This window comes from Copadichromis virginalis, linkage group LG12, assembly GCF_057382275.1.
Source record: "Copadichromis virginalis isolate Kocher_CV1m ecotype Utaka linkage group LG12, C_Virginalis_male_GT1.1, whole genome shotgun sequence".
Taxonomy (NCBI): domain Eukaryota; kingdom Metazoa; phylum Chordata; class Actinopteri; order Cichliformes; family Cichlidae; genus Copadichromis; species Copadichromis virginalis.
In genome coordinates this window covers 30626664-30640079 of record NC_140629.1, presented here as the reverse complement: position 1 = coordinate 30640079, position 13416 = coordinate 30626664, and the positions used below count along the sequence as shown (strand labels likewise).

Here is a 13416-nt window from a genome sequence, read left to right as displayed (position 1 = left end):
TGATGTGCACTCATGTTTATCATCAGAGGTCAGACAGATCGTTTAAGTGAAAAGATCTGTGTGTTCAAATCCATTACATTTGAGTTTATTAGGTAAAATACAAAGACTGAATGGATTTTTTTTATTACTTTTTCCTGCTATAAACGTATAAATAAAAATTTGGTGATAAATAAATCTTGATCTCAGCATTAAGCACACTATTTATGATTTTGGGAATCATCCCAGACTTTGCTAGAAATAATTCTTACTACTTTTTTACAGAAATCTGCTTTAATAATAGTATCTTAGTGGTGCCTAGGGAGTGAAATAGTAGCGCTTTTTTTTTTCTCAGATTTTTTTGACCTATTACATAAAAAATTCTGAATAAACAAGTAGACTTTCGGACCACAACAAACAAAGCCTGAGGACACTGGCTGTCTGATAACCTGAGCAGTAGACGTCTCACATCCACAAACCCGTGCTGTTGCTCTGTCCTTGACTTCAGTCTCCTCCTTCCTCTCTCTCTTCTCTTCCCACGCATAAGATGAAGAGTTTGCGCGTGTGTGTGTGTGTGTGTGTGTGTGTGTGTGTGTGTGTGTGTGTGTGTGTGTGTCTGTGCATACCACCGAGTTGTTTGTGTGCTGAGGAAACCGAACTCTGCAAGTCACTGTGCATTGAATGTACTGTATGTGTCCGAGCATGCATGCACATTAGGGTCTAATTGTTCCAGCAAGGCGTTTTGAGGTTTGCGTGTGTGCGTGCGTGCATGTGTGTGTTTGAGTGGCTGTGTTTTGTTGCCTGGCAGGAACATCACACAGGGTTGCAGGAAGCTGTTTGGCATTCTGGGTGAAGAGAAGTAGAGCAGGAGGGGTGAGGGAGGGCCACAGTGGGAACCGTAGCCTCTCTTCTCCAACCGCAGGGAGGGACGCCAGTCTGACTCTTGCACTTTTCTTTCCCCCCCCCCCGTCCTCCTTTCTCCTTCCTACCCACTCCTGTAAATCACTATTTTTGTGGTTAACCCTCTTCTTCTTCTCAGCGCCCTGCTTTTTTCTTTTTCTTCATTCCTTTACATCTTGTTTTTTTTTTTTTTTTACGTCTCACCTAAAGAGCTTTCTCTCTCTCTCTCCCCTTTTCCCTAAAGTCTCTTTCTCACGCTCACGCCCACGCCATCTCATTATTTTCCCTTCCCTCATTTCTCCTCTTTTTGTTTGGGCTCTCTCTTTTTTGTCTGTCTCCTTTCTCTCTTAATCTCCCTCCTTCCATCACCAGCTTAGACTTTTTGCCAGGACCCAAAGACAAATTTGCACTGGTTCACCGTTCTAAAGACTTGATTTCCTCCAGTGTCTGTTTCCATGCATCACTCTGAAAAGAAGTTTGTTTGGGGCAAGGACACAGAAGTGTTTATATGTGTGTCTGCGGTCTATGTGCCCGGGAATATATTTTAGCAGCCGCAGCGAACACCTAAAAAGTGCAATGTATCACAGCAGTAAAAAGACTTTTGAAACTTGAAGTATGGATTTTCATCCTTCTGCCCAGCTCTGCTGTTGAAGCACCACAGGGACAGATTGCTGCAGATCTACCAGGCTCTGCAAAGCTTAACCAGCAGAACTCAGAGAAACACAAACAATCATATCTCTTTGTGATGAGTCGATATGGCACACTTGTCCAGTTGTGTATAGTTTATTGTTGCTGTTGAGAGGTGGAGCGAATGGTGTGAGTTTTTTCTGTAGCTTTCTTGCAAGACCCTCTACTCCTACATTCTGACATGAGCTGGGGGAAAGCACAGGTCTAAGTAATACAGTTAACATTTGCCTAATGGCTATCAATTTCTGTAGGCCATGAGTTGGGGCCAAGTGGCCATTTACAAATGGGTTCAAAATTAATCAGGTGACATCGCTGGTGCTCTGCTGTCTTAGAGATTGGCTCCTGCTGCTCGACCACTCCACACTCCGCCTGCAGTGACATTTAAATTTCAGTCGTATCTTCATCTGGAACCTTAGCTCAGTGTTTCTGACGAATGTTATTGGCTGCCATCTAGTAAGAAAAAAGCCACATTTTTCTCCTTTTAAGTTGCATTTTCATGCATTTAGTTTAATTTTTTTCCCCTCTTTTATGATTTGGAAGTTTATTCTAATGTCTAATGTCTTCTCTGTGTGTGTCCTGAAAGCAGCTGGTGGCTTTAGAGAAACTGTCTTCTAGTAAGCACAAGGCAGCACAGAAACACACCAACACAAAGGCCTGTTTGTATATCACATACTGAAACTGTGTCCATTATGAATAACACACTAGTGTGTAATACCTGGTAGAAATGCTGTGTGTGTGTGTGTGTGTGTGTGTGTGTGTGTGTGTGTGTGTGTCAGATATTTAATATTATTTCTGTTTTTCAAATGTGTGTTGGGTATACTTTAAAGAACTGCTGAATGCTCTGCAATGGTTTTATATGTGGATGCCAGTGAGATCGTACCATCATGAGCATCATCCAAGACATCACAATGAAGAATGTCTCTTTGCTCCCTCCCCCCTTCCCTTCCTCTCCCTTCCCTTCCTTCCACAGTGGATTCACTATTGAACTGGCTTCTGCAGTCACAGTCGTGTTCGCTTCCAATATCGGAATCCCTGTCAGTACCACACACTGCAAGGTATGACTGAGTGGCCTTCCAGCTGGCCTCTCAACTCCCTTTCAGGCATTTCCAGGGGACAGGGAGCTCACACTGCCTCCCAGGCCGCCGTGCTGGACTGAGCTAGAATCGCGCACACACACCGCTTTAGCTATAATTAGTGCTTAGTCATGTCGTGAGATAATTAGCTAAAATCTGTTTTAGTTTACTATAATTTTATGCCTACCTCCCTACAAGTGCTCTGCTTCTTAGTTAAATTTCTCCACAGAAATCAAAGCTCAGATTATTGTGGCAGAGAAAAAAAAGGATAATTGCAGTTTATGAAAACGTGGGTCTTATTTATTAGTTTTGACCTTCTTTTCTGTCTGTTGTGATCACTTGTACAAGCTAGGCCGAAAGCCGTGAGCACGACATCATTAGTCCAACAAAGTCAGTAACACGGGCCCTACTGTCGGGTGTGTTGTGGGAGGGGAAAAAAAAGCAAGAAAGTATTTTCCTGTGGAAATCACCAGGGAGCCTGACTCGGTTAAATTTCCTAATACCAGTTTTACAGTTACATTTTAATTTTATCATTAAAATCTCTTTAAACATTATCCGCTAGCTGATTTACTGAAATCCAGGCGATAAAAATTCTCGTAAGTCTGAGTTGCCTTTAATTATTACAGGGCGCTCCAGGCGGCTTTTCAAATAGCAGAAGAAGCTCTGCTCAATTGTTTTTGGTCCGATTTGCCATTTCTATCATTTCCATCCTCATGAGTATGAAAAATGAACCCTAATATTTCCAGTTTGGTAAAGTGTTTCCCACAGTGATCACAGTAACAGCATCGTTAGTAGAAATCGTTGTCAAAACGATGTAAATACCACTCATTTTCTCATAAACGAGACTTATCCTCCGCAGGAACTGATAATCCTAACCAATCTTTGAGGTGCATGAGAAGATCAAAACGAATCCATGTCCAGCCCGCTACAACCAGCCCCAGGCAGCAGTGTGCAGCCCCTCTCCCCTGTTCTTTTCAGGAACAGCAGATCGAGGCTGGAATTCGAGACGGACCCCACCAGTCCCAGTCCTCCCCTGCCCGCCCCCATCAACACGGTGTCTCATTCTCTGTTTCATTTCCACCAAGTCTCTTCCATTTTGCCCTCTTAGCACTGGCATGGTTTGGTGTGTGGGTTTTCGACCCTGCCGTGCTTGTCCGCAAGCAGACCTCAACCTCCCAAATACCTATCACCCCCCCCCCCCCCCCCCCCGAAACCCACCTGTCACACTTGTTTTCCACTTTTTTTTACCTCTCCATCTTTCTCTGTCTGTCTCTCTACTCATCTATCTTCACAGCGGATTTTGCATTGAAGTAATGAGTGCGCTAACAGTGCTTGTTGCATCAAATGTGGGCATCCCAATAAGCTCCACCCACTGCAAGGTATTGGTAGTGAAGTCATCCTAGAGAGCCCTCCGGGAGCTCGCCTTCATCGCTTCACCTGTAGCTGTCAATCGCCAAAGCCAATCACAACTCCCGAAGTTGACGTTTTGATTTCTCGTGCAGTTTTCCTTCAGCAACACAACCCCAAGTTTGACTGAAAGGTAGCTTTGTAAGATTAAAGAATGTTATCAGGCAGTTACGTGCATGTTTATTAGACATACAGCAAATACATAGATATCATCTTTATTTATTTATTGTTTTTTGTTTATTAAATTAGTAGTAAAAGTTTTTTTAATAGATGAAAAACTAGGAATATTTGCTAAACAAATACACAAGTAGAGAGTTTGATGATAATATTGATATCACTAAATATTAAGCTATTGCCGTTAGCCTCTTAGCTACTTGTAAAGCTGAAGCTGGATGAAACACCCGAAATGTTTGTTTTTAGCTTATATAAGATCATACGTGCAATAATCAGTGAAAACAGGAATGCAAAAATGTTAGCTCCACTGAAGGGAAACTGCACAAGACTCAAAACTGGGTTTAAGTTACTGGTGATCTATTTGTCTAAACATCAATATCATCGCCATCCATACCTTATCTTCATTTCTCACCTCCAAATGCCTTCGCGTTTCCTTCCTAAAAACCTTGGATAATCAACTGCTCTGCTAAAATGCTAAATCTACTGATGGTTAGAGGTATATAATCGTGGTGGTGATTTGAATGATTTAGTGATTCTTATTTATTTGTTTATTTTAAATGTGGAGATGGTCCACAGATGATGCTGGACTAAAAAAAAAACCACTAGCAAGACTTGCAGCTCTTTGACATTTTAAATTGTTTGGTTTTCAGAAAGTAGCCAGCAACATCTCTCAACATCTTCAGTGTGTGTGTGCGTGCGTGCGTGTGTGAGAGAGAGTGTGTCTGTATCTGTGTCACTGGCATCCATTCGGTTTCAGTGAAGTTCTGTTGTGTATGAGTGATAATTTTTCTTTTCAGGTCTTTTGTGTGTGTGGGTGTGGAAGTTAAACCGAATGGATGGGTGTGTGGGTCGGTGTGGTATGGTAATGTGCAGTGACTCGTTTCAAAAACTCAAAAGCAATACGAACACTGAGGTCACACCGAGTTCAGAATTTGTTGCTCCGTGCTTGAGGTACTAAAACCATCAAACAAACAATGTGACCACTGAGTTAAATATTGTTCAACACATGCACACCCTGCTTTGGAAAGAGGAGAATCCAAGAAATGCTACATTAAAGTATCTTGCGTTTAAGTAGAGAGGCTACATGACCTGAATGTCTTTTCTGGGAGATATTTTTGTGAGTCTAGTAGAGCTTAGTCTTATTAAGACTGACTAATAAACCAAAAGAACAGGCTGGACTCTGTTGGCCCGACCTTCCACATTTAGTCAGCGTGTGACAGACGGTGTCTCCTGTTGCTGCTGCCATATAAGAGCAGGGAAATGCGGTTTAACTCCCGCCCACCTGTAGCGTCACTAAGAGCTGAAACCACTCACTGCACGTTACTCCAACACTCAGGTGTGTCGCTTTGAGTCTTTGAACATGGATTAGAAAACAATCTCTTTTGTATTCTGAAGTTATTTCTATCAAAAGAAAGAAGTGGAAGTCTGAAATTTGCAGACAGATTTGCAAAAGCTAACTAGCTCTAGTTTAGTGCTTTTTGATATTTACAGCCTAATATTAAGTAAATAATAGACTGTTGCTACTCTGGAGCTGCTGATTTCAGGCTTCCACGGATACCAAATTTAATTTATGCTGTGATAACCTCTATAATCTGCTTGCAGTCACTAACGCAGACACTGATCTGATTTTGAAGAGCTGCAGGTTGCACGTGGCCTTTCTGCTGACCTGTTGATATGTTATCACCTTTTGTTCGTGTGTCTTTCTGGCCGCACTCTTTGGTGGAAGTTTTTTTTGTTGTTGCTCAGTACAAGTTTTAGATACAGTTAATATACCAATTACTACCAGTTTCAATATCAATTACATTAAATTCAAAGTATCAAAGTATTTTTTTGTAAGAGTCCATATAGTACGAAAATGGACTTGAGTATGTATGTACATATTTTTCTTATACTGTCCCTCTGTGAAGCATGTTAGCTCACCCCCTGTCTAAAAAGTTGCTGACCACACTCTACTAACTGGCTTCTTCTTGCCTGACTTCCACAAACAGGAATTTGATTCTTTTTAGCCCCATGTTTTCAACCTAGTGCTTCTGTTTGTGCTTAAAATGACCATGTAAGGACATCCATGCCGAGGTGATGTCATCTCGGGACGAGTAGAAAAAAAACGTAGTCTGAAGCCTGAGCTTTAGCTCATAGAGATTACTTTTACATACGCTGTCCTCATTTTTTGAAACTTTGCTCGTGTTCTAAATAAGCATGCAGTGTTTTATGTGGGAGCAAATTAGGAAAACCATAAAAGGAGCCCTTAAATAGAATATTTAATATTAAACTTATTATTATTGTTGTTGCAGAAGAATTTGAGGACTTCTTCAAGTGCTGACTGATACTGTTAGAGGAGACTAACACATAATTTCCACCAATCACCATCTGCAATTTAATTAATCAGCTGTTGCTGTTATCTTTTCTGTCCAATAGGGTTAATTAGACAATTAACCACTTACTGCACAAGAGAAGAGTTAAGCATTGCAAAACATGCCTTAAGAATAGCTGACGTAATCTGACTGCAAAACAATCTTGGAGAAACTTCCATCAAGAGAAAAGCGTGGACAACCTGTAGCTCTTTATACTGACTTTGGCTTTGCTGCGTTGAACGTTTTGTTCTGTGCTGCTGCTGATTATTTTTCTTTCTTCCCTCCTTGCTGCGGCCTCCAGGTGGGCTCAGTTGTGGCTGTGGGTTGGATCCGCTCCCAGAAAGCAGTGGACTGGCGCCTCTTCAGGAACATCTTCCTGGCGTGGTTTGTCACGGTGCCTGTGGCCGGCCTGTTCAGCGCCGCCGTCATGGCCCTGTTTGTCTACGGCATCCTGCCCTACGTCTGAGGGCGCAGCGCCGGGAGGGAGAGCAGAGGAGGAAAAAGAGAGTCGGAGAGAGAGAGAGAGAGGGGGAAACTTGGGTAGATGTCATATCTCGAATGTGTGGGTTGCTGATAGAAGAGAAGGAAGAGAGTCGATGCACAAGGGTGACGAGGAAGAAGGGAGGATGGTTTACAGGTGGACTTGGTTGTACTGTAGATGTGAGGAGGGTTGGTTCACATGCTGCCTGGCTCCGTAGTCCAGAGATCTTTTTGACTCATTTGAGTTCCCAATCGGTTTTTATTTATTCTCTTTCTTTTTGGTGGGATTGATTAAAAAACAAAAGTGTAACTAGTGTACCATTCAATCTGCTGTACATAAGACAATAACAGGGGACTTACTGGTAACTTCTAACAAAACACGTGACAGTCTCCTTAAAAAACAAAACCACGTAAATATAAAAAATACAGAAATAAAAATGATCAAAAAGCAGTTTATTCTGCTAACATAAGCCAGCAGACTCGCCTGCAGTAAATCCATATCCTTCTGCCTGAAATTCTAGGCAGCACAATCGGTCAAGTGCTTACTTTTTATTATCGTTATCATTGTTCCAAAATGCCAGGGGTGAAAAAAACAACAAAAAAAAAAAACTAAACTGTACATATTGTGATATTGGGTCGAGTGTGATTCGTTGTATTGCGGCTTGCTTTCAAACAAAAGAAAAGATGTGCGCGTGGTCAACCAAACCCATCTGTCATCTCACTTTCAACATGCTAGCCGGTACAACTGGGGCCAAACGGAACGGACGCCTCAGAGAGGAGCGGTGAGACTGTCACTCTGCTTTTGTTTTTTTATTATTATTATTATTATTTTTCACATGATACCATAGGAACCTAATTTACTAAAGAGTTGATTTTTTGTTTTTGTCAAGAGCTCCTGTATGTTTTTAGAGATCTCATATTTTTTAATGATGTATTATACTGTAATTTGTACTGTAAATAATGTCCTTTAAGAGTTTGGATGTGGGGGTCTGGGATGGGGGATTGGGGATGCGTGCGTGCGTGTGAGTGTGAATGGTTTCAGAAAAGTGGGTGGGCGGGGGGGGGGCCTCTTCACCTCATAATGATGTCAGAATTCACGGTTAGTTTCAACCCCCGCTGCTCATGGGAAACTCCCACCGATGAACACTTGGCAGGTTTTTCTGAAGTTGGCAGAAGAATATTGATTAGAACAAAGTGTTTTGCTTTACCAAACCCATCCACAGCAGAGGAAGTGAGAGTTGCCGTTGCATTCACTGTTTTATTGCCTGGGTGAATTGAACAGTATTGACAGAAGGTTCTTTTGTTAACGGCTCCCTCCTCGAGGAGATACGCAGATAGCGAGGGACAGTGAGGTTGCTCTTTAGAGAGCAGAACCATGCCAAAGTAAGTTGTTGTCACCATGTCTGTATGCCAGATAAATGAGGTACAGCAGATGCCAAAACTGATCAGATGTACAAAAAATAAAGCACTGATTAAGTTTAGTAAAAATGTTTGCATATCATCATCCATATGCCTTTGACTTTGGATAAAGCAGGAGTCATTTCCTTATATCAAAGGCTCCCTGCCCACTGATGAACCTTTACATTTTTTCATATTCAGATCATCTCAGATCTCGCACCGCGGTTATCCGAGATTATCCGAGTCCAGGTTTCAAATCTAACAGAGTGAGACATGCAAAAAGCTAAGGCCTTGTGATCTGTCATATCGAATACTTAAATTGTAAAGCGTTATGCAGACGTCGAAAGGAAGAGGACTCAATCCAAGCCACACGAGTAGCTCCTCAAAATGGGCAGGTGTTGTTTGGAGCAGAGAAGCATTTAGTCTCTCAATCACATCTGATTCAGTCTAAGCGCCATGTCATGAGGTGTGTGAATCACAGCCCGGTGAGGGTTTCAAGGCTGCTCATGCCACAAAAATATCACAAGACTTTTGTCTTAGGACTTAAGGTTGTATTCGGAGGTAGAACTGATCATCACCAGCTTTTTAAAACGGTCACCTGACCTGTAGATGAACAAAGTCTTTTTTTTTCTTTTAATTTGAACAAACTCGATGCCAGGTGTCGCAAGTTGTTTTTGTTCTTGTGGTGTGTTTCCTCATTTCTTGTTTTGTTTGTTTCTTTGTTTTCTCTCTCTCTCATGAACAAATCTATGCTTACGTAGCCACTTGCCTTGTAACTTTGTGTTTTACTTTGTGCAGAAAAAGTAAACTAATTATGTACTGTGGTGTTTACATCGTAACCATATTGTAGAGTTATCTGAAAAACAAAAAACCCACAAAAAAACAACTGTTGCCTAATGATGCCAATGAAAGACAAACTATTAACCGTGAGTTTTTAAGTGCAAGTAAAAAAATTTTTTAAAAAATAACCAGAAGTGTCTAGAGAGAAAGAGAGCGAGAGCAAGTGTGTGCGCAGTGACTCGTTTTTCATTTTGTTTCTTGTAGCGGTAGTGCTGATCCTGACCCCCGTCACCTTACACTGCTACTACAATGCATTAACACTACATGTATGGGTGCAATTCAGTAATAAAGAGGATAACTAGAGAAATTTCATCAGAACTATATTTTTCTACCATATCTGAGTTTTAACCGGGATGAGCTTCCGGACACTTTGGAGGACACTCTGTGGGGCTGATGGTAAAATCTGGCCAATTGGGATTAGTTGTTGTAAGACTGTAATCGCAGCAATACTGAGAAATGGTCTTATTTCAGGGTGCCATGTGCCACACTTCCTCTCAGCCCGGTGGGTTCCTCTAACATATAGACTGATGTGTCGGTTGCCAGTAGATCAGATTTTTAAATTACCATTTTTATTTTTGAATTTTTGATGAAAACACTTTGTAATTTTGTTTCCCTACTGCTTTGGCCACGAGCTTCAAGAGCAGCACAGCACCGTGCCAGAAAACCATTGTGTAGGACTGACCTGATGAAGATGAATGCAATGAGTGGTATCTGGAAACTTGATTGTGAGGAAATTTGTTTCCCTGTTTTTTGGCAGGTTAGCGCTGTTGAAGCTCATGGCCTTCTACTTTTCCACAGGCTGTGTGTTGTTCAATGGGGCTGCACAGAGCCGGTGTGTTCAAATCCTCTTGTGTTTGTTCTCTGATGCCCGGAGGAAGAATATTTAGAAGGAATTTTGTGATGACACAAAACATTTAGCCTCCCCCCCCACCCAGGAAAATATGCAGCAGAGATCTGAAGCTTTCATGGATGTTTTTTTCCCCTTTGTCTTTAAAGCAAGCCAGTGTTACGGCCAACTTCTAATTGCTAAACAGCTGAGGCGCTCTGGCCTCAAGCAAATGGCACAAAAATGACAAAAATTAGTAAAAGCAGACGGTAGCCTCAAAATTTTTTAAATCTCTCATGCAGTCGTGAGGATAGCATTTTGTGCTATTTTATTTCTTTGGATTCTATTTTATACTATGGCATTTATAACTGCTGAAATAAAAGCAGTTTAAACCTTAAAAATCTATATTCATAATATGAAGTCAGAAGCTGAAGAAAGACTCTTTCATTTGCCAGCTTTCTACTCTGAGGCTTGTGGAAGTTTGTTGCTCTGGTGCAAGATTTACTAAACAATATAATGAGCCGGAAAAAACTTTATTTCCTTCATGCATTAGGAGGTTTGTTTGTGAATGGACTGAGGTCAGCCGGCATGCATCGCGTGTTTGATTTGTGCAGTGTCACCATCCTCTGCTGCAGCCCCCCTTTGTAACTCACACTGTCATTTTCTATATTGTTTTCCATGCATTCTCAGTCCTGATAGGCCAAAAGGGATGCACTGCTCAAGATGGGGAGGGAAAGTGAAAATCGCCTTCTGCTGGCAGCTTTAAGTATCTGAGAGAAAGGGCTACATCCTGAGCCGGCAACAGGAAATATATACATCTAACGTGGTTCCCTGTAAAATCCGAACACTTTCAAAATTTGATCACAAACGCAAAAAAAGATTGGGCGTAGGGATGACCACGGCCCCTAGAGGGCGCAGTTTGACACGTTCCCTCCCCGTAGAGAGGGACAGCATTTTAGACGGGAGCTGCTGTGCTTCTGCCGCATTTCAACTGTTTATCAACCTTTTTGTAGACAAAAAACGAAACAAAAAAAACAGAATGTGCCATTTCTTTCTCCCTGAATGTGCAATACAAGCCGTTTCTCGTGAAGGTGCAACTACATTGCCGTCACTTTAGTGGTCGTGTGTAGCTCCACCTGCCCTGGTGTCATAGCGCCCTCTCCTGTGTGTGTGGGACTAGCACCGCCTCCCAAAGGCGGAGCAGCATCAGCTCAGACTTTCATCTGGATGTGGCGTGCTGTCTCCTAGTTGTCGGGTCTGTTTTGTAATAGAATGTGCTCCTTGGCTGGCCTGCAGGTTTTACAGCTCTGTGATGTCTCTTTACTGTTTACTGCTACTTAACTGTCCGGTCCTTCAGAAATAAGATGCATATATATATGAATACAAATGAATAAATTAAAAAAGAAATAAAAAAAAATCTAAAGAAACTGTAGCCTGCTTCTACAAAATCTTAAAGCTCTTCTGATTTGCATATATCGTACTGTAATGTTTTATTTAAGATTTAGTGAGAAAATGTCTGCATTTAAACTAAATTATGGGAATTAAAATTACAAAGAGTACCTAAAATCCACTGAGTTGTGTCTTACTTTTGTAAAGGTGTGTGGTATGTGTTTGTATGCTGCATAAGGAAAGCTGGGAAAGTGTATAATTAAACACTGAGGCTTTATTGCATAGTGGGCACAAGAGACGGATATTTAAGACAAGTTACCACATTGTTTATTTCACATAGTGTTTATTTATTTTTTTTGCATTATGGGTAAGCTAGAGAACATCTGGCAATGGGATCAGACCATCGCTGATGCTAGCGAGTTCTTGAACCACACCATTTTGTTTCCTTTTATACAAGATAAAGATGTCTCATGTTAGGAGTTATGCATGTATTAAAAATCCAACAGTGGAAAGGAGCCACAGGACCTTTGGGCCCCTACTTCCATTTAGTAGTGTTGGACCACACCCAACCTCTCGATCGTGATTACAGGAATGTAGTTAACATTGTAAAGTTTTGACTGGTTTTAGGTCCAGCGTTATTGAGGCATGCTGATAAAATGTAACCACAGAGACAGAAACACCTGATAAAGTATTCAAAAAACACCTCCGTGGCAGTTCCTGTTGCAGTATAAAACTCACAAGGTAAAAACAATAACACCCCACCCCTTATTTAGCTTATTTAAGTCAATAAAGAGACAAAAAAAACCAACTTTTGATATACAGTCCGAGTGTTTTTTTAGTTTTTTTTTTAATCCAGTCCAATCTCTGGTATTATGAACCCAACAACGGCAACTTGCTTTATACAGTGTGTAGTTTCCACTGCATCTAATATGAACTTCTGCTCATGCTGCGTCTCTTCTCATTTCCCCCCACTTTGCATGCATTTGGTTTCCTGCAGCAACCGACCTCTTTAAAGACCAAATGAATCTGCCAGATCTTTTCAGGCTGCTCTTATTTAGGGTTTTGAGCTGAAATAATAATTCACTGACTTGGCTCAGATTGCACTTTAAGTTCTCAGCAGCATTGCTGTCTGAGCTGGGTTTCATTTAATACATCTCTACAGTAACGGTGAAAAATGCTGGTTTGATGCTGGCACACAGCAAGTGACACCATTTGCGTTCAGAGGGATAATGGTTTCCATTTCACATCGGTTAAATCAGTAACCAACAAGAAATGGAAACCATAACCTCTCTGCAGTGTTTCAGTAACACACAGCCTGCGTGCTTTGTGAATGGTATTTGTCCACTTATGTGTGGTTCTCGTCCTCATCTTAATTGACAACAGACAACCCTTCAGCTGTGATGAAATGTGGCTCCTGCACTGCAGTAAAAATCTCATCAGGGTTCAGGGTGGAGGTTCACTTCATTTTAAGCCCCTGACCTCCTCCTTTGTCTGCAACCACCGGTTTGCATGCTTAACTTCAAACACCAAGTCTAATTTGTTTGTAGTATGTTGCAGATGTGTCTTTCTGTGAATCAATTTTCTATAAAGACCTTGTTTTCAAGTTGTTCTTGAAACGCGGTATGTCTCCAGATGACGATGATGAAAGTATTTCACAAAAGACCTTGCAGTCTTTTCAGTAAAGCTGTAAAAAATTAGCCTTAATTTTCAACTACATGATTCTTAAAAAGTCCCAGTCCTGCCATTGCCATCGATTGGAATTTGTAGATGCTAAAATTGTCCACTGTTCCATTCTGCAGCAGTGACGTCATTATATTTAGAAACAAAGGTTAAGAATGACACCTATGTGCTTTAAAAACCAAGACGTGTTTATTTTGTGTGTTATTCCAGACATATTGTCCACTGTTCCATTGAT

At 41.3% G+C, this 13416-nt stretch overlaps 1 protein-coding gene across 6 annotated transcripts in view; it reads left to right on the top strand.

Annotated features, from left to right (window-relative positions):
- Positions 1 to 11678, top strand: part of slc20a2 (solute carrier family 20 member 2) — a 47631-nt gene extending 35953 nt beyond the window's left edge. For 5 of the 6 annotated variants that reach the window (XM_085476013.1, XM_085476015.1, XM_085476017.1 and 2 more), the window contains exons 10-11: positions 2534 to 2618; positions 6870 to 11678. In XM_085476013.1, coding sequence (XP_085332139.1) covers positions 2534 to 2618; positions 6870 to 7034 — 250 coding nt within the window. In that variant the 3' untranslated portion in view covers positions 7035 to 11678. Of the gene's footprint in view, positions 1 to 2533; positions 2619 to 3930; positions 4016 to 6869 lie in introns of all 6 variants that reach the window. The other variant, XM_085476018.1, reaches the window with a different exon arrangement.
- The last annotated feature ends 1738 nt before the right edge of the window (positions 11679 to 13416 follow it).